Below are 20451 nucleotides of genomic sequence, written 5' to 3' on the forward strand. Positions count from 1 at the left end.
AGATAAAATGAGACAATGCATGTCAAGTGGAACTTTTTCCATCTCTAACACGCAGGGGGCTCACCAGGGGATCTTGTTAGTGTACAGACTGGGGTTCAGTAGTTAGTCTATGGTCATACCACCCTGAGTGTGCCCGATCTCGTTGGATCTCAGGTTCAGTAGGCTTGGGTGGGGCCTGAGACTGCATTCCCAACAAGCTCGCAGGTGAGGCCCAAGCCGTGGGTTACGTGGACCAAGAGGGACTAGAACAGCACGTGCACACAGCAGGCCTCAGTGAAAGCTAGCTGTACTTTCTCTTCTAAAGACGTGTTCCCGAGGGGATCAGGGCCGTCGTTTCACCCCGGGGACCCTGAGGTCCAGCGAGGTTGAGAGACTTGGTCAAGCCAGAAGGCCTGGGCTGCAGGCAGAAGCAGGAGTCAAGATCCACCCTTCCCGTGCATCACACCACCCCAAGCCCCCCTACCCCCACCTCGGGGGCACTGAGAGAGACCTCCGGTGAGGACACACCACCCTGCCCTCTGCCCCTTGGCTGGCCCCTGCTGGGCCAGCCAGGCCTCTGGACATAAGCCCAGGCTCCCCCCAGAGAGGGCTTGGGCCATCACCTCCACTCCCCCAGCGGCAGCCTCCAGCAGCCTCCCCCTCCATCGCCTTATAAAGCGGCCCCACGCTGCTCTTTTCCAAGCTGCAGTTTCATTTTATATGGAGTGAACCAACTGAGTTCTCCCTGCAGCCGCGGCCTGACTGCTTCACACATTCCTTCTGGAGCAACATTACCTAATTTAACCATAGTCCCTGCTCTCTGGACTGCTCAAAATAGCAGCTGCCAGTGGGGGTAAAATGCCCTAATGTTATCAAAATAAACAATTCTCCCTCCTCCCCCACTCTGGGCCGGCGCCAGCCTCGGGACCCAGCCCAGGGAGGAGGGAGGGCTGGGAGGACCGAGGTGGGCCTGGGGTAGACAGATGCCCCCTTCTCCCCGTCCTTCCAGCCCGCTCACAGACGATCCTCGGACACTCTCTCCTACGTGTTCTTGGGACACTCTGTCATGTGTGTTCCCGGGAGCTCCCCATTCCTTTCCCTGGCCCCAAGCCTCCAAATGTTGCCCTGGTTACCCAAGTCTGGGATTCAACTTTCACTTTTTCCTAATAATAAAAACTATAGTCGGAAGGATTGTGATCATTCCCCAGGTATTCATTATGAGCTCAATACTTCCCACACCTTGGCTCACTGACACCTGCAAAGTAGGGATTTCATCTTCTATTGTTTCGGAAGAGGAAACGGGGGCTCAGAAAAGTGCAGAGACGAGCCCCCGGTCACACAGCCCAGAGGAGGCAGAGGAGGGACTGGAACCCAAGCCCAGCCACCCCAGAGCCCTAACCATCTGCCGCCTTCTAGCTGGGACACCTTTGCAGGGTCAGCGCCCGCAAGAAGAGCGAAGGGGGTTTTTGGTGCTGGACGGGGCCTGCTAACGTGGCTGATGTCAAACCACAGGGGCCAGATATACCCTGGCTCACGTTCCATACAGACTGTGTGAGCCCTAAGTCCGTCCCTAGAACTCCAGGGGCAGAGGCTGCCCGTCAAGCTGGGATTCCAAGTCCCTACTGCCTGCTCCTTTCACCCCACGTGCCCCAGAGCAAGGCTGCCAGCTTCACGCAGGGGACTCCCAACGGCTGACATACCTCAGGCGCAACCAGTGGTTAAGGAGCTGGGAGGGCGGGCCTCCCCCGACTCCCCCGCGCTCTTAACACACAGGGTGATCATTAACCAGGGCAGAGCATCGCACCCCCCAACGGCCAGGAACTCCAGGCCCCTTCCTACCTGAAGAATTCTGGGGCCACTTTCCCAGCCACAGTACCAGGGTACTGAGGCTCCTGGTACAGGGCAGGGGTGACTGGGATAAGAAAGACCTAATCTGAAGGCACTAGGGCAGGGGGCCCAGCAGGTGCCTGGGGGGGCACTTAGAAGCATCTGGGGCCTCATCACTCAGAGCCCCTCTTGTAATGCTCCTTACCCCAAATCACGAAGATCCATCAGTGGAGAGCATTGGACATCGGGATGGACCTGGGGCTGGAAGCCCCGTCGAAGGGCAGGGAGAGGCTGAACAAAACCAAGCCCCAAGGTTTACCCAGGACAAAGTACCAGGGGAAGTCATGAAGGGAGGAAAAGAAAACTCACAAAATAATAATTCCTGTCATACACCAACTGCCTGATCTGGCTGGAGGTGATTTACACAATGTCTAATTTTCACTAAAACCCGGCAAAGATGGTTATTACCATTCCCAGCTGATAGCTGAAGGCTAGAGAGGTTAACTCACCAGCCCAGGGTCATAGAGCGACAAGTAAGGAACCAGGACAGGACTCAGGGCTGTGCCTCCTGCTCACGACAATGTCTCAAAGCATAACCTGCAGAATTATTTTGGGGGATGGGGGCGGGAGTGGGGTGGGGTGTGCTCTTAGCGTGGCATGTGGGATTTTAGTTCCCAGATCAAACTTATGCCCCCTGCAGTGGAAGCTAGGAGTCTTAACCACTGGACCACGAGGGAAGTTCCTCACCTGCAGAATTAACTGATGGGGGCCACATAGGGCTTCCTGGTTTGATTCCTGGGTCGGGAGGATCCCTTGGAGAAGGGACAGGCTACCCACTCCAGTATTCATGGGCTTCCCTTGGTGGCTCAGACGGTAAAGAATCCACTTGCAATGTGGGAGGCCTGGGTTCCATCCCTGGGTTGGGAAGATTCCCCTGGAGGAGGGCATGGCAACCCACTCCGGTATTCCTGCCTGGAGAATCCCCAAGGACAGAGGAGCCTGGCGGGCTACAGTCCACGGGGTCGCAAAGAGTCAGACACCACTGGGCGACCGAAGCACACAGCACAGCAGGCCCCATAAAGGAGACTCTCAGTCCTGCTCGGAAACCCCAGGGGTGAGAAAGCAGGTGGGGGTGGTAGGCAGGGTGGCCCCCGTGTCTGGAGGTGCCAAGTAAAGGTGGCCCTTGGGGCTTCCAGCACCTGAGGCCAGTGTGAGGGTGGGGGGTGGGACCTGCACGCCCCCTCCCCCAGTAGGTCACTCAGAGAATTCCCTTCAACTTCTCAGGTGAAACCTAGGTGAGGCCCCAGCAGGCTGGAAGCTTTGATCTTATCACACATTCCTGCCCCAGCCCTCCCAGTCCTTGTCCCCTCCCCACCTCCTCCCACCCAGGAGGTGAGAAACCAGGCCGACTTAACCCTTTCCTCCCATTGTGTGCTGGTACTTAGTCGCTCAAGTGTCCGACTCTGCAACCCCCACAGACTGTGTCGTTCGCCAGGCTCCTCTGTCCACGGGGATTCTCCAGGCAAGAATACTGGAGTGGATTGCCATGCCCTCCTCCAGGGGATCTTCCCGACCCAGGGATCGAACCCAGATCTCCGGAATCGCAGGCGGATTCTTTACATCTGAGTCACCAGGGAAGCCCTTTTCCTCCCACTGCTTCAAATCAGATCCAGGCTTGAGCTGATCTCTGCCTCCTTCCAGGTCCCCAGAAGAGCTGGGGGAGAGAAAAGAGGATGGAAAGTGGAAAGCAGGAGGTTCAGCCCTGCTCCTCACACTCAACCCCTCAGGACCGCAAAGCTGAACTCCAGTGGCAGCTTCCATCTCTCCTAAATCAAAACAACCAGGCACTTCCCCGGTGGCCCAGTGGCTAAGACACCACGCTCCTGGTGCAGGAGGTCTGGGTTAGATCCCTGATCAGGAAACTAGATCCCACATGCTGCAAGTAATAAGAGTTCGCACACTGCAACTGAAAGGTCTTGCGTGCTGCAAACAAGACCTGGTACAGCCAGATAAACAGACAAAAATAAGTGAAGCAATATAACCAGGCTCAGCATAAATAAGCCTAGCTATTCCCACCAGCCATGAGCTCAGCTGAGACTCACGGCAAAACCAGCCTGCTCCCCTCTCTGCATCTTCTCCCCTGTCCTAGCCCAGAAGCAGGGATTGGGGGGGCTGTCTCCCCAAGACCCCTCTTCCCACAAGCTTCCTGGAGAGAAACAGATAATAACTAGAATAACAAATGGGGACAGAGACAAAGTCACAAAGACCCCCGATGTCCCCTAGAGGTCGTGTGGCCTTGAACAGCTGCTCCTGAGCTCTTAGAAGACTCTGCCTTGAAAGCAGCCCCCTTTATTGACTAATCTCCCTGAGCAAACTAGAAGCTCCTTCCAACCATGCTTGCTGTTCACACCCAACACAAGGCTGGGCATAGGGCTGGCACTCCATAAATGTCTGCTGAATGAATGAATGAAAAGTCCCATGTTGCATCTGGGGAAATCAGCCTCAGAGAAGTTACATGACTCACCCTGGATCACACTGACAGGGCCAGCAGTACGGCAATCCTATGACTCCTAGTTGAGTGCTCACTGGCTAAACAGACATTGACAGGGTCCCTGGATCTCAGCCCAGCGGCAGCTGAGCTAATGTGGACTGAGCACGGCAGGAGGGACCCCAGGCCCACAAGCGAGGACAGGAGAGGCATCAGGAGAGTCTAAGGGAGCGGGGAGCCTGCTCCTCCTCCTAGCCCAGGGCCCGGTACGTGTGGGCAGGGAGTCAGTGAAGGGAGACATGAGATGGGTAAGATGGGGGGATTTACATGGTAGCTGCCACTAAGTCTTGAGGCCAAGCTAACCGTTGTCTCCAAGAACTCAACTTCCCCTTCCTATGAGTCGGCAAGTGGCCCAAAAGCAAGAAAGGAGCCCATTTTATAGGTAGGAAGGGTGAGATCCAGGGAAGAGGGTCATTAGTTGGCTGGCAACCAAGTAGAAGCCCAGGCCTTGACCTCTTGCCTCCTGATCTGACCAGTCACAGGCGGTGGACTGGAAGGCATGTCACCTCAGCTATCTTGGTGACTTCCTCGCATTCTTTCCCAGCGTTAATGATTCCAGCAGCAGGCCGGGGCCTTCCTGCTCACACGTTGGACAACAATGCAAACCCAGGGACGACGGGGACAGCTTCTGGCCCCCTGCCCCGAACGCTTTCCTCCTCCACTGGCCAAATCCTCCTTGCTCTTAAAGCCCCACTTCCTCCAGAAAGTCTTTCCAGAGAACTCATGCCAAATTGATTTCTTCCCTGACAATCCGCTATTGTCTAGACTGGAATCGAGCTGGGTGATTGTGACTCGTGAGCCCTACCTCTCCAACATGACCCCGAGCTGCTGGAGAGTAGGGGCCACGATGCTGACCTCTTCCAGGGGCATCGACACAGCTGGCGTCAATGCCCGCCTTCCCCTGCGCCTGGCTGTGTGATCTTGGGCAAGTCACTGCTCTCCTCTGGGCCTTTTCTCATCTGGAAAACTGAGGCATAATCCCAGCTACGCAGGAAAGCTGATAATGCAGACAGAACACCAGCACAATGTCTGGTGCACAGCTGGCCTTCAGGCCATGGATGGGTGAAGCAGTGAATGCATGGATGAAGTCTTGATTCCTCTGCTGCGCAAAGATGGTCAGACGACACAGTTTGGGACTTGTCTATAGATTCTGCTCCCGGCTGCGTCCCTAGAGACGTGGGCACAGGGTTGGCTGAGAGCAGGCCCCACTCAGCAAAAATCTACCGAACTCCAAACAGAGTGAAACCTACAGATCCCAAAAGGAGCTTGGGACCCAATTGAGAAGGATCCAGGTTCCAAAGGGTCTCAGTCCCCAAGAAAGTCAAACCCACCTCCTTGGGGAATGTTGTCACTAAACTGAGCTGGAGGCTCAGGGGCAAAAGGCACCCAAGTCTGAGAATGGGAAGGAGCTGGATAAGCCCAAATGGCAGATACGCTGCTTGCTGTACCCTCTGCCAAGGCCAGCCCGGTCCACCTCCTCCAGGCAGGCTGCCATAACTATGCCAGCCCTCCTAGATCATCCACTCTCTCCCCAGAATAGGCCAGACCCTCAGGAAGGGGCAACAAGTCTGGAGTCACACAACCTGAGCTCTGCTCCCAGCTGGGCCATGTACTGAACGAATGACTTGGGCCAGCCATGCTCCCTCTTGGTGCCTCAACTTTCCCTTCTGCAAAATGGAGAGAATAATGCTAACATCAAAAAGACTGCTGCGAGAGGACTACACTGGCAGTCCAGCGGGTAGGACTCCCGCACTCCCAATGCAGGGGGCCGGGGTTCAATCCCTGGTTGGGGAACTAGATCCTGCACGCTGTAACTAAGACACAGCGCAGCCAAATAAACTTTAGAAAAAGATTAAAAACTGCTGTGAGGATTGGATTATATAGGATAATGTCAGAGACAGCCTGGCCTTGGTCAAGAGAGGGTGGTGACTTTTAATTAGAAGGTGCGCTGGCTGATGACCTGGGTGACTGAGGTCCCTGGGGAGGGCACCCTGGAAGTCCCAGGGCACAGAGACTGGTCTGTCCTCAAGAAATCATCAGTCTCTGTTCCTCTGGCCGAAGGGTCACAGGACAGCAAACGGCAGCAGGGGAAAAAGAGCTGTTAAATGACAGGCCACTGGGGCTGCGATTTATGGGGCCAGAGTTTCAGAGCATCCAGCCCAGCGAGGGATCCAAGAAGAGATATGATCCCAGTTCCCAACTATTTGAAAACTGGAAATGCCAAACAAGGAGATGGATGAGTCAGCTGGGGTGAGGAGGGGAGGCCAAGACCTGGGGCAGTGGAGCGGGGGCGGGAGGCAAGGCTGGCTCTTTGGGGGTGAGTTTGGGGAGGCGGGGGACAGAGAGGTGGGGGCAGGCGCTCGGAGGTGGGCTGGAAAGGGGCCAGAGGCAGCTGGGAATTCCCAGCCCCACCCCAGGAGAGCATCTGTGGGGTCATCCTAGGCCACCTTTCAAGTTCCCCCCACCCCTCCCCCTGCCCAGCCCCAGCCTGTCTCCCCACCCCCATAGCCTGGGATGGGGGAAAAGACACCAATGGTAAAAAATAACACACGTGGACGTGTGCCCCCGACTCCCTCCAGTGTAGAAGGGGCAGGTCTCTACCCAGCAGCCCAAGGCTAAAGGCTCAGGGAGGCGGGGAGAGCCTCCCTTTAGTCCTGCTATTTCCGAGAGGCCAGGGGAGCCAGATTTAAAGTTGTGCAACCGCAACCACCCCGCAACGGACCTGCTACAGGATTCCCCAGGGCTCCCTGGGCAAGGTCCTGCCTCCTCCAGTGGGTGGGGGTGGGGGTGGGGGTGGGAGATGGAGTCCCAGGAAGCCCCCCCTCCACCATTCCTGTTAAGATGCAGGAACATCTTTCTGCTCCCATGGGAGCTGCTTGGCCACACCTCCTGATGCTCAGAGCCCACCCACTGCACACATCTGTGAAGGGGACACGGTGTCCACAGGCTCCAGCCTTTCCCAGGCCACACCCTGGGGCATGCCCCCCTCCCTCTCCACTGCAGGAAGGAGCAGTTAGGGTGAACTCTGTCCTGCAGCTGTGGCCTCAGTGGGGGAAGGCGGGGCTGGTGACCGATCAGATGCAGCTACATCCGGGGCTCACGGACTGAGAAAGACAGGCAGAGGGAGCAGGGATGATCCCTTAGCCTGGTCATTCATTCAACAAGTCCAGAGCAGGCCGTGGCTCAGATGGCAGTAGCTGTGACCAGGAGGAGGTGTGTCAGGCTGGGCACTGGGAACCCCGAGTCAAAGAGCACTCTGGCTGTGCCCTCAGCAGGAACTGGGCTAATAAAACAGCCACCAACTGTCAAACACTGGAGCGTTCCAGGTAGGCATCTGCTTGGTCTCATATGCACCTGGGACACAGACATCGTGATCCCTATTTCTGACCTGAGGCTCAGAGAGATGAAGGAACCTGCCCAAGATCACACAGCCAGGTGGGGGTGAGCCAAGACTCGAAGGCAGGATGCCCTGAGCCCACACATTTCCCTTGACCATGTTGCCCAGAGAAAGGGGCTCTGAGTCCAGGGAGAGCGCAGACAAGGGAGGATGGCCAGGTGGACACTCTGGCTTGTCCTACACGTTTCAAGTCTCAGCTGAGAGCAGCAGCTGGAAAGAAGAGTTCTCCTGTGTCCAGGGACCAGGAGCAGCCCCTTCCCAAGCCTAGCAAGGAACTTGGGTCTTCCTGGCCTGCTGACTTCTTCAAGGCCATCCATTTATTCACTTGATAAGTGTTCACCTACTATCGCCCAGCAGCCTAACACTAGGCAAACTGCAGTGAGCAAAACTGAGTGCCTGCCCTCATGGCGCTTCCATTCCATGTGGCGAAGACAGTGAATTCTAATTAAACACATAAATATACAAGCTCTGAACTTAGGCTGGGGGGTTCCCAAGGATCAGTGTCTGTAGCTTCGTTCAGCAAGAATCCCACTCCTGCCCCTACAGGCCAATGCAAAGGCTCCAACTGGGAGTGGGGGCAGAGAGATGCCCTAGCTGCAAGTCCAACACTGTCCTCACCCCCCAGGTCCCCTCCATCTCCTGCCGGTCTCTGTCCTCCTCCCAGGCCTACTCCTGCTGGAGTCCTCCCACCTCAGTTAGTGGCAGCTTCATCTTTCCGATGCTCAAGCCAAAACTTAGAGACATCCAATGCCTCTCCTTCTGTCCCCTCCCCTCACGCCCAGTCCATCAACAAATCCTGTCAATCCTATTTTCAATTTTAGTATATGTGCTGCCAAAGCGAGCACAATCCTATTTTCAAAATACACTCAGGATTCAACCCCTTCCTCCCACCTCCCTGGTTCAGAGCTCCCATCGCCGAAAGGCATCACTGAAGGGCTGGGTCACGGCCTCCCTGCTTTTGGCCTTGATGCCCACACAGTCTTCACATAGCAACCAGAGAGATGGCTCCTCTCACCCAGAAGCAGATCCAGAGCCCTTCCAGCGGCTGACCTGCCTACCAACCCTCACTCATGCTGCTTCAGCCATGTGTGTGTGTGCAAAGTCGCTTCAGTCGTGTCTGACTCTTTGCAACCCTATGGACTGTAGCCGTCCAGGCTCCGCTGTCCATGGGATTCTCCAGGCAAGAATACTGGAGTGGGGTGCCATGCCTGCCTCCAAGGGATCTTCCTGACCCAGGGATTGAACCTGTGTCTCTAATGTCTCCTGAACTGGCAGGCGCCACCTGGGAAATTCCTCAGTATTTTGTGCAGATAGGCCCAGCACACCTCTGCACAGTGATCTGCAGATTACTCTGTCCTCTCCCCTGCTGGATTCTCTCTTCCAAACACATCGCCACCTGCCATATATAGTTACTGTCTGTCTCCCTGTACTTGCTACAATGCAAGTTACTCGAGGGGAGGGAACTGGACTTTTTTGTTCTTTGCTACAACCTCGGCAGGTACAGGGTCAGGTACTTAGAAGATGCTCAATAGATATTTGTGCAATGAATTTTGAGTCTAACACCGAGGGATGTCAGGTTACAGAATACTGAATCCCACACATCAGAGTCCATTCATTCATCAATATAGACTGCCAGATTCTGTGTGCCAGACATCCCCGAAAATCCAGCGCAACAGAGAAAAGGGGTTCACTCCTCTGTGGCTTAGCGACTGGGCTCTGGCAGGTGGCCAGGAGCTGATCCTCAGGACCTCTCACGATGTCACAGGTCCACCCGACCCAGGGTGATCTGGGGATCCCTGCAGCTCTGGCACAGGTGGGAAGGGAGGGGAGGGTGGGTTCTAGGGGCGGCTGAGACTTGAAAGCCCTACATGCCCTGGCCTCAAAGAGTCACCTTGTTCCCAGGGCTTTCATGACGGTGCCCCTGGCCCAGCCACCCCCAGCAGCCATGAGCCACTCCCTGCTCAAGGCCGCTATTGACATGGACCTGACGCCACCAGGCTGGGCAGCGAAGCTGGCGGCTCCCCGCGAAGCGAGTTCCACACATTCTTCTGGGTTTCAGTCAGCCAGCTCTGGGCGCTGGGGTGGCCAGCAAGCCCCAGCCAGGCCCTAGGAGCAGGAGGGGGCTGCAGGGGCCAAGGCCGGGCTTGGGGCAACATTCCCACAGGGCCGGGACCCTCGGCCCAACCTCCTGCTTCCTGGCAGGAGGGAGATGGGGGGAAGGCCAGAGCGGGCCCGGGGAGCAAGGGGGTGAACTCCGCAGATCCCTGCAAGGTTGCTAGGGGACGGGGCCACGTTCGTCCTCTCCGCCTCCAGCCTGAGCCCTGGGAGTGGGCTGGGGTGGGGGCAACTGGCCAGCGCTGGGAGTCAGTTCTTCCCACATGCCCCCAGTGGTCTGAGGGTCCAGAACCCACATGCCTGGCCTCCAAGTGGCTTCTGAATCATCGCTCCAGATCTTTCCACATCTTGGGCGGCCCCTCACCCTCCCTCCCCCAAGGCCAGGCTGCCCTGAGGCCTCTGCAGACTCACCCAACACCTTCAGCCCCCCGGGGAACAGCCAGGGGAACCCAGAGAGAGCTCCATGCAGGGCGCTGAGCCATTCTCCCCCTCACTTTCCACACAGGGAAGGGCCCGGCCTGGCCCACTCGAGGCCTTAAGGCCTCGGGCTTATTTCAACTGTAGGGCCTCAGGGAATACTGGTGGGGAAATTAATTAACAAACCTACGAACACACAGGTAAGCCCACAAATGACTGTCCTAGAGTTAAGTCTTTCTTGCTCCCGCCAGGACAGGTGTCCCCAGGAGGCCCCGGGGACACTCCGGCACACCCATCCTGAATGCCTCTATCCCCAAGCCAGACCCCGTCCTTCCTTGCCCGAGGAAGCCCCCCGCACCACCTAGGACCTGAGTCCTTTTATCAACATCAGTGATGACAGTTTTATCAACACCTACTGCCTGCCTGCCTGCTCCAAGCCAGCAAGGATGCAGGCAGGGCGTGTGGTTTCAAAGCCTGGCTCGTGCGGCCAGTAGTAGAGGGTGCGTCCATGGTGGAGCAAGTTACACAATCTCTCTGCCTCAGTCTTCTCTGCTTAGCAAATGAGGGCTGTACTAGTAGCTCCAGCTTAATTCATTCAACAGATGTATTTACTGCGTATTTACTACCGGCCAGGCGTTAAGGATCCAGCAGCAGTGAACAAAAGCAGAGAAGGCTCTGCTCCTCTGAAGATTAACCCGGGGGGAGAGGGGAAGGTAATCAGGTAAATAGATACATATCGGATAGTGACGAGGAGAAGCAGAGCAGAGCATTGGGCAGGGCAGTCAGGGGCTGGGGAGGTGCGAGGCACAGGGTCACAGATATCTGCAGGACAAGCATTCTAGGCAGAAGGAACGGCAGATGCAAAGGCCCTAAGGTGGGAGTGTGTCTGGCACGGTCCAGAAACAGAGACTGGTGTGGTTGGAGGGAGCGAGCAAGGGCGAAGCGGGCAGAAGGAGACAGCCAAGAGGCAGCAGTGGGGGTGCAGGCAGGGGCTAGATCTGCAGGGCTGTGGGGCCGGATTAAGTCAGGGGCTGGGGTCTGACATGAGCGATGCGGGGAGTGTGGGGAGGTCCTGACTGAGGGGACAACATCGAGGATCTGTTGAGAAACTTCACGCCTGGCGCACGACAGCGGGCGTGGACAAACACCAACGATATCCGTGTGATTTCATCTGGCCTGGTAATAACCCCCAGACCACTCTCCCCACCGCTGCAAACCCAGTCACCTCCTGCCACCTTCCTTCCATCCGTCTCCCGGCCCGGCCTCAGACCCGCAGATCCCAACTTGCCTGCGCTCAGCCTGCGAACAGGCCCGGGCTGAGCCAGTCGGGGGCCAGGACGCCCCAGACACCAGGAGCTTGGCCGGGACGTGTGGGGTAGGGGGGCATCCATCTCTGCCTCCCGCGCCAGTCTCCGCCTCCCACTGCGGACAGACTAGCTCTGGAAATCTCCAGGGCACACTCACAAGCCCCTCCTGGTGGCAGACCTGGAGCAAGTGGGGGAGGACAGGGCAGCTGGTTTTGTCAAGGGGAGGGTTGAGGTAACTCAGGCCCTGAGGGCGGGGGAGGCTCCTCCAACCCAGCGGAGGCAGGAAACAGGTATCTCAGAGACTTCCCTCCTGAGTGCTGGAAAACACCACAATCACCCTCAAGAATCCTGTCTCTTGGCAGGGCTGGCCCCACGAAAGGAAAGGCTAAGGCCCCAGGAGGAAGGAAGGGGGTCAGCAGGCCAAGGCAGGCCCTGAGTCACCGGGACCTGGCCCCCTCCCCCATTGCCCTGAACTGAAATCACTCCCACGCTTAATCACAGACCACTGCTTCCTCGTCTCCTGCCCCCAGTGAGGGGGACCACCTCCCCTCCCCCTGTGTCCTACCTCGCCCACTCACCATGGGCTTGCAGACAAGAGCTGAAAGGCGCCGGGAGAGATAAAGGGCAGGAGACAAGGAGAAGCCCAAGGCTGCCTAGAGCACAGGGCTAGGAACCTGCCGTTGCTTTAAACTTACATAGACTTCTTGCCCCCATTTAACAGATGTGGACACTGAGGCTCAGAGAGAAGAACTTGTCCCAGATCACACAGCTAGGAAGTGGCAGATGTGAGATTCAAACTTCAGTCCATCATAAGACTCCAGAGGCCAAGTTTTTTGAAGTCCTTCGACCTCCAGCCTTGGGTGGGACCATGATGGTTTCCATGTGGCTGCTGAGGAGACTAATCTCACAGGATGACAGAGCTGCCTGTTCACCCATCTCGGTTCTGGGGAAGTGCAGACAGTGCCTGTTTTTGCTCACCCATAAACTCCCAGTTGACGGCGCACTGGATGCACTGGTGCACAGGCGGTGCTTAGCGAGAATCTACAGAATGAATGAACCCTGAACTCTCACTCCCTGTCATGGAATGTTTAAAGATGTTTCAATGTTTAAATGCTCAAAGACGTGGTGAATGAACGAGTGAATGAGCTCTGGCTGCAATCCGTGAATTTCTGTGGAAATTCCTCCCCCTCACAGCAAACAGTTCCTCCCCCCCACCATCCCCCCACCTCCCCGCCATCCCCACTCCTGTCACAGTAGAATCGCTGATCAGGGGGCAGAGTTGGGCAAGGGTCAGAAAAGGAACATTCCTTGTGCTAGGCTGCTGCCTACTTTTTTGGAAAAGTAAAGGTCAGTGCTGGGAGGTGCATCCTCAGGTCAGGACTGGGGAGCCACTGGATGGGCCCTGATAGATGTTTGGGGGTGAGAGGCTGAGACAGAAAATTAAGGAAGATGCCCGGATGGGGATGGGGGAGGTGAGGTGCTGGGGGTGGGTGGGGCAAGAGAAGTGAGGGGTCAGGTTTGGGGTGGGGGTTAACGAGTGACTCAGGAGGGCAGAGGTGAGAGGGAGCCAGCAAGGTGGGGACAGGGAGTCAGTTGCTGGGTAAACATGGGCCAGCTTAGAAAAGCCCCTCTCTTGGCTCTGAGAACAGGGGACAGGGATGGTTTGGGACCACCTGAAAGAGGCTGGGTTGGCTCTGTGGGTTCACCACTCAGGCCCAGCTCCCCAGATGTGTCCTCAACCACCTCTGCCACCAGCTCCCTGCCCAATGACCCCGCCCTGCCCTTCAGGTTCACTGGGTCCTGAGAGCCACTCTGGGCCAAGTGTCCTCTCTCCCTCGGCCTGGGCCCATCCAAGCTCAGAACAGGGCAAGGGGCTGTAGGAGCAGGCCTCCCCTGCACCTTGAAGATCTGGGAAGAAAGCTGGGGAGACAGATCCACTGACTGTCCACCACAAACTGGCCCAGCAACAAGCACTTCTGCATCTACTCCACCCAGGCCTGCGCTCTGAGGCCCTGTATTCTGAGTTCCCCTTAGGCAGGTGGGTTGGTCTCAGAGAGGTTAACAGTGTGCCTGGAGGTCACACAGTTGCTCAGTGAAGAGCAGAGATTGATTCAAATCCCTGAGCTCTGGGACTCCAGGGCCTGTGGGTGTTCCGCAGAAGACTCAGTGGTGTCCAGACTGGTTCTTTACTTGCGCCTGCCTGGTGAACAGCTCCCAAAGGGACAGACGTCGTGGTAAAAAAAAAAAAAAAAAAAGATCCCGTGAGGATGGATAGAGTCCCCATCACCACTGAGTGCCCCTGTTCCAAGCTGGCACAGAAAGGTGTGTCCTAGCCCAGCCAAGTTCCCACTCTGCTCCAAGTTCCTCTGCCTGCCCACCCCACCCCCCAGGAATGGCAAGGCTGGGCCATGCCTAGCGCGACTCTGAGACTCGGCAACGTGGCCGGGCGACCCACTGGACTCCCACGAAGGCCGGTCCCGTCCCCGGACCCTCGCGGGGTGCCCTGGGTGGCCCTTCGGGAAAGCGCCACGGAGTAGGGTGGCGGTGGCCTGTGCCAGCCCGGGGTCCCTGGCGGGCGCCGCCGTCCTGAGCCAGAGTCCCCAGCGGCGCAGCCTCGGCGCCCCCGCCAAGTTGGCGGGCGCGGCGAGCCGGGCCCGGGGCGCCTCCCGCCTCTCCGACCCGCACACTCACCGCGAGCAGCAGCCCGTGCAGCAGCAGCAGCGCCAGCAGCAGCGCGCCCGCCGCCCGCTGCCCCATGGCCCGGCCCGCTCCGCTCGCTCAATCCCTCGCTCGGCGCCCGCCCGCAGCCGCCCGCTCGCCAGCCGGCAGAGACCTCGGGACGGCGCGGCCCGCTCCAGCCGCCCAGACCCCTCCCGCGGCAGCCCCGCCCCTGTGGCCGCCCCGCCCCGCCTCCCGGGTCTAGGGCACGCCCCCGGGACGAGGCTCCGCCCTCGGGACAAGGGCCCGCGCCCCAGGACCAGGCCCCGCCCTGGGATGAGGAACTGCCCCCTAGACGAGGCCCCGCGCCCCGGGACGAGGCCCCGCCCCGGGAGGAGGCTCCGCCCCCGGGATGAGCCCCCGCCCCTTAGACCAGGCCCCGCCCCCGGACCGCCCCCGGGTTCTGGGCTCCTCTCACCCCTCCCGGCCGCTCCGCCAAACCCGGCCTTTGTCTGGGCCCCCAGGCCCCCCCCCCGCCCCCGCCCCGACTACTCCGCGCGGGCTGCAGCCCAGCCCGGCTCCCCGCCAAACCCGGCCTGGAGTCAGGGATCGGACCAGGGCCGGCGCCCTGCGCTCGGGATCGCCCTCCCTCCACGTGCACGCCTCTCTCTTACGCCCCCACCGACCCTGGGACCCCCAAATCCATCCGCTCTCACAGTCTTTCACACTCCGCAGACGTGACTCCGCGCAGGCCGCTCTCCGGGACCTTCTAGAATGGTACGCGCTCACCCCAGCGCCCTTCCTATACGGGTCACACACGCTCGAGCCAACGTGGCCTCCCGAGGTCACCTGCACACTCACAGCCTCACGCACTAACGCGCTGGGCCACTGCCCGTGAACTCTTGTCCACGCTCACCTGCGTCACCCAACTTTCAGGCACTAACAGTCCCCACCTAGTCAAAAGATCCTTCTCTCCCGTGAAAAACCACACCTCTACAGGTGATGCACTGGACACAACTCAGACTCTCAGCTGCTCACGTTCACAGTCACATTTTCACACATGCACATACGTGAATCCCAGTGTAGAAAGCTAAATGCCGTCTTCACGCTCAGGTTCCCCTCAAGGTCTCACAGTTCACATACAGACCAACATTTCTCACATGCTCAGTTCAGTTCAGTTGTTCACTTGTATCTGACTCTTTTGCGACCCCATGGACTGCAGCACGCTAGGCTTCCCTGTCCATCAACAACTCCCGGAGTTTACTCAAACTTATGTCCATCCAGTCCGTGATGCCATCCAACCACCTCATCCTCTGTCGTCCCCTTCTCCTCCCGCCTTCAGTCTTTCCCAACATCAGGGTCTTTTCCAGTGAGTCAGTTCTTCAGATCAGGTCCACAGCATCTGCATTTTTTACACTTTCTCACAGACTAACCACAGTGCCTTACAGAGGACACTATATGAAACTGAGTTTCCCCTGACACACCATTTTCCTGTCATTCACAGATCAACTTTGATTCACATAAATCATAGCCCTGGTACCAGAGACACACCAACCCAGGCCCAAACACAAACAGACACTGCCAAAGCCCCAGTCACAGATGCTTGGGACTTACGGCAGTCCCTGATGACGCAGACCCACAGACAGCACACACGGCCCTGACACCAGGCCTCCCCAGGCCGTGGGCTCCTCTGCCTGAAAATTTCCAGGGCAGCCCAGGCTGATGGGTGGAGAGAATACTGGGATGTGTGAGTGTGTGTGTGTGTCACACAGAGGAAAACACTTTGAGTAATGATGGAGGGAGGAGAATAAACCCGAAGTTTCCATTGTTTCCTATGAGAGTTGCTAGGTTCCAGAGACTCGTGGCTGGGTTTGCAGCCAGGATCGAGGTGAGTTGTGGACAGGAGGAAATGTCCAGCTCACTGGGCGGCACCAGGCCTGGCTCCGGAAGGTGTGTTCCCTGTGATAGGGGCCTGCAGGCTTCCAGCCTTCTATCCAGGAGATGAAAAAACACTGGCATCCTGATTGGCACCTGGAGGATTGAGAAAATATTGTCATTCTCACTGCCAACCTAGATAAATGCCCATCTCCTAAAGACTAGGCTCTGCTCCACCCTGCGGGGTGTATCCTGGAGACCGGCTCAGAGCTGTGAAGAGCAGACAGGACGTCCACAGTGGTCTGGCCAACTCCCTGGCCCCAGCCCAGATGCCAGACACAGCTCTGAATAAAGTGCTTCTGCTCCAGACAGGAAGGTAGAAGTGGACAGAAGAGGGATCCCGAATCTTGGTGCTGCGTGTGTGTGTGTGTGTGTGTGTTAGTTGCCCTTGTCCGACTCTTTGCCACCCCATAGACTGTAGCCCGCCAGGCTCCTCAGTCCATGGAATTCTCCAGGCAAGAGTACTGGAGTGTGTTGCTGTTTCCTTCTCCAGATCTTGGCACTTGGTGAACCCCTAATCTGCTGAAGGGAAAAAGGAAAATCCAGTCCCTGTCCTCAGATTGTTTTCAGTCTGATGGAGAATCCTGTCTGTACCGCCTTGCTGTGCAGTCTTGAACAAATTCTTCAACCTTTCCATGACTCCCATTTCATCATTTGGACAAGGCGAATGATGTTAAGACCTCCCTCAGTCACCGTGCTGTTATGAGGATTCAAATGAATTAATAGATTTATTTTTTTTAAAAGAATGGTTTCCTGGGACTTGCCTGGTGGTCCAGTGGCTAAGAATCTGCCTTCCAATGCAGGGGATGTGGGTTTCATCTCTGGTTGGGGAATGAGGATCCCACATGCTGCAGGGCAACTAAACGTGCACATCGCAACTAGAGAGTTGGTGTGCTGCAACAAAAAGATGATTCCACATGCCACAATTAAGACCCCAGGTGCCTCATCTAAGACCCAGAGCAGCCAAATAAATAATAAAATTAAATACTTAGGGAAAAAAATCAGTTTGTGGCACATGGTAAGCCCTAAATAAGGAGTGACCATTTCTCTTACTGCTGTTTCTGGGGGAACTCCCAATCTGAAGAGGGAGACATGACTCTGCCCTCAGGCGGCTCCAATCTGATGGAGGCGCAGTCTTTGCACCCAGTGTTACTCTCTGTCTGAAGGTCAGATGTACCTCTGCCCCCAAGGACTTCTAGTCTGATGGAGGAGTCCAGCCTTGCATTTGGGAACTCCCTATCTGATGAGGAAGGCTACAAAACTCCAATGACTTCAGAGCTGGCAGGTGGCCAGCCTCAGTGGCAGGATTTTTCCAAGGCCTTGCCTGGTCCGTGGAGGGTCAGCACCCGTGACAAATCCCATTTTGTGAGCTGCCTCAGTCTCCGTTCCCTACCTCGGGCCCTTTAAGTCCCAGAGCCTTGGCTTCGTGGATGATTTGCTCATAAGCAGAGGAAAAGGAGAACAAGTAACTCTTTGTAGATGTGCAGTCAGGACTAAATCTCAGCTATAAGTCTTGCTTCCTAAAAGAGGCTGGGGAAAGAGCTGGTAAAGCTGAATAGACTGCAGGAAGGGGGCTGACGTGGAGGGCAGGAAACATGACTTGTCGAGAAAGTTCCAGGGTAACTCCACCTACCGGAGGATTGGTCATCCCCCTATTTATTCTGCATCCTCTCCTTCCCACTAAGGGATTTGGCTGGCTCTGTTTTATTTTTGCTGTCCTTGGTATCTTTAGTAAATGTTCTCAAGTTGCTTTGTCTACAGCCTGGCTATCTCCTCATATGGCTTAGAAGAAGAGCAAAGGCAAGGCCTTGCAGATGCTAGTTGAGCCGGGGAGGCACCTATAATCGCACTGTGTGTGTACTCATAACTCTGGGCACTGGCCACACTCCCTGGGACGGAAACAACTCAAGTCTTACACAAAGTTCCTTAGATAAGGAGAGACTACCAGAGTCTGGAGAGGGGAGACCAGCCAAACAATTTGGCTTCTGAAAAACAGGAGTCTGATCTAGGATCTCTCGTCTGATGGGGGAGTACAGACTTTGTGGGTCCCCCATCTGCCACTACAAAACCAATAGGACTCAGCTCCCCCTGGCTTCCTCTCCCACTCCAACTCTTTTCTCTGCCTCAGAGCTTCTTAACTCCTCCTGTATCCCTTTATTCATTCAGGGCTGCCGTGGACGGTGGGGCGGGTTGTTCACTGAACAAGCGTATGCAGGCAAGGGAGGCCTGTTGTGGTGCTACATCTGCCCAGAGTGGGTACCTTTTGAGAATATGATGAAAGGCAGCATACGGCCTAGTGGTGGTGCCTTTCATTCAGCAATGAAAGTAAACATCTACTACGCACAAGTGTTCTAATGCCGGTGTCAGAAAGCAGATGCCGGCAGTGTAAGGATATGTACTTGGGTGAGAATGTAGAACTGGAAATTGGTGTGAAAGGGAGTGAGGATGGAAGAGAGGGGATAAGGAGGTGATGTGGAGAAGAGGAAGAAGACTGGGGAGGACATGGTCCTAAGCAGGCAGTGAAAGATCACAGAGACAGAGGGACACTTGCAAGGTGGGAAGATGCAGTCAGGGCCAGCTCTCCAGCCACTTGCCTCCCCCACTGTGGTCATTGCACACGTCCCTTCTCCTCCATAAGTGCGACTCTCACCCAAAACCCACCCCCTTTCACCCTGCTGCTCTCTCTTTTTCTTTTAACTTTCTTTTTTTAAAAAAACATTTTTTTTAAAATTTATTTATTTGACTGCATAGAGTCTTAGTTGTGGCACATGGGATCTAGTTCCCTGACCAGGGATCGAACCCAGCCCCCCTGTATCAGGAGTGCAGAGTCTTAGCCACTGGACCACCAGGGAATTCCCTTAGCTTTCTTTTAGTGTTCACCTCAAACCTCATGTCACCATAGAAGCCTCCTCAACCTCCCAGACTAGATCATTCTGCTTTCCCACAACCTCCCTCCCCCTGCTTCTCCTTCTTAACATTTTTGACAACTGCGATCACTTTGGAAGACCATCTAATATGAAAAGTGAAGAGACATAGGGAAGGCAGAGAGCAGGACTGTCTGGTCTCCATCTTGTTCCCAACTGTATCCCCGGTGAAGGGCACAGCTCCTGGCTGAGTTGGCCCTTGAAAACTTCCACCTGAATGAAAGAACACATTGGTTCAAGCATGCCACAAGGCGTAAATGTCCCCTTTCTGGTTGTGCTCGGGGCAAAGATCAACTCCCTTCACAGTCTGATCAGCCTTGAATCTCATTGAATCAAAGTCCCAGGCAGTGGGCGAGTGAGTGTATTTTATTACCGCCCTTTTCAGACAAGGAAACTGAGGCCCCAGGGATGAAGCAGCTTGCCTGTATCACACAGTCAGTACAGGATGGAGCCAGGAGTCGCATCTGTGTCTGTCTGACTCTAGAACCCGCATTCTGAACTGTTCCCATTTCTGCTTCCCACTGGGTTGTTCTCAACTCTGTCCAGGCAGAAGTGTGAGGCTTCTGAAAATGACCTTTGGGTTTGACCCCTCTTTATTCCTCCTAGTATTTCCCCACCACCCTTCATCATTATCAATTGCTTTGTTTGCTAAGCTTCCACCCTGGGGCCCAGGCCCAGAGGAGGGTTCCCACGTTGTACCTCACGGATCACTGGCCCTCTGAGATGCTCTTTGGAAAGGGGGTTCCCTGGTCAAGAAGTTTGGGAACTCTGTTCTCTTTCCTGCACCGTGGCCACCCCAAGGGACCCCAACACAGGAAAGTTTCTGAGCAGGCCTCCAGAAAGTCTCCTGTCCAACTCTGCTCAACTCAGCATTCCTCAACATATTTGAGAATGGAACCCACGTGTTTTTCGGAAAAACCTTTCAACATCTCACAAGATGGGTGTTTCTCAGAACACGCCTTGCAGTTACTGCCCCAGAGTCTGGCTCCTGATATGACCATAAATGGTCTCTGTAATTTGAATTTGTCCCCGGAGCCCCCACACCCCTCCAGCCAGGCTGGAATTCCTATGGCCTCCATACACCCCCTCACATTCCTGCCCAGGCACCCTGCTTCAGCACTAGTGTCTGTGCGGGGGCTGGAAGTTGGAACTCCACAAATGTTCATTTTTCTTCCTTTGTCACTACACATATGGGTGTTTCAACCCCTCCCTGTGATTGGCATATGCTAAGGATTTCCGGTCTTGCTTTTCTCACTTAACATTTTCATTAAACACAGTTCGATGTGTCAGTCAAGACCAGGGCTACTTAAAAATGGTTCTGTGGACCGGAGCCAGTCCCCAAAT

General features: G+C 56.0%; 1 protein-coding gene across 4 annotated transcripts in view; it reads right to left on the minus strand.

Annotated features, from left to right (window-relative positions):
* HSPG2 (heparan sulfate proteoglycan 2) overlaps positions 1-14426 on the minus strand; it is a 108851-nt gene extending 94425 nt beyond the window's left edge. For all 4 annotated transcript variants that reach the window (XM_070458879.1, XM_070458877.1, XM_070458878.1 and 1 more), the window contains exon 1: positions 14282-14426. In XM_070458879.1, coding sequence (XP_070314980.1) covers positions 14282-14347 — 66 coding nt within the window. In that variant the 5' untranslated portion in view covers positions 14348-14426. The remainder of the gene's footprint in view (positions 1-14281) is intronic.
* Positions 14427-20451: the final 6025 nt, after the last annotated feature.

The sequence above is a fragment of the Odocoileus virginianus genome, chromosome 30, assembly GCF_023699985.2.
Source record: "Odocoileus virginianus isolate 20LAN1187 ecotype Illinois chromosome 30, Ovbor_1.2, whole genome shotgun sequence".
Classification (NCBI taxonomy): domain Eukaryota; kingdom Metazoa; phylum Chordata; class Mammalia; order Artiodactyla; family Cervidae; genus Odocoileus; species Odocoileus virginianus.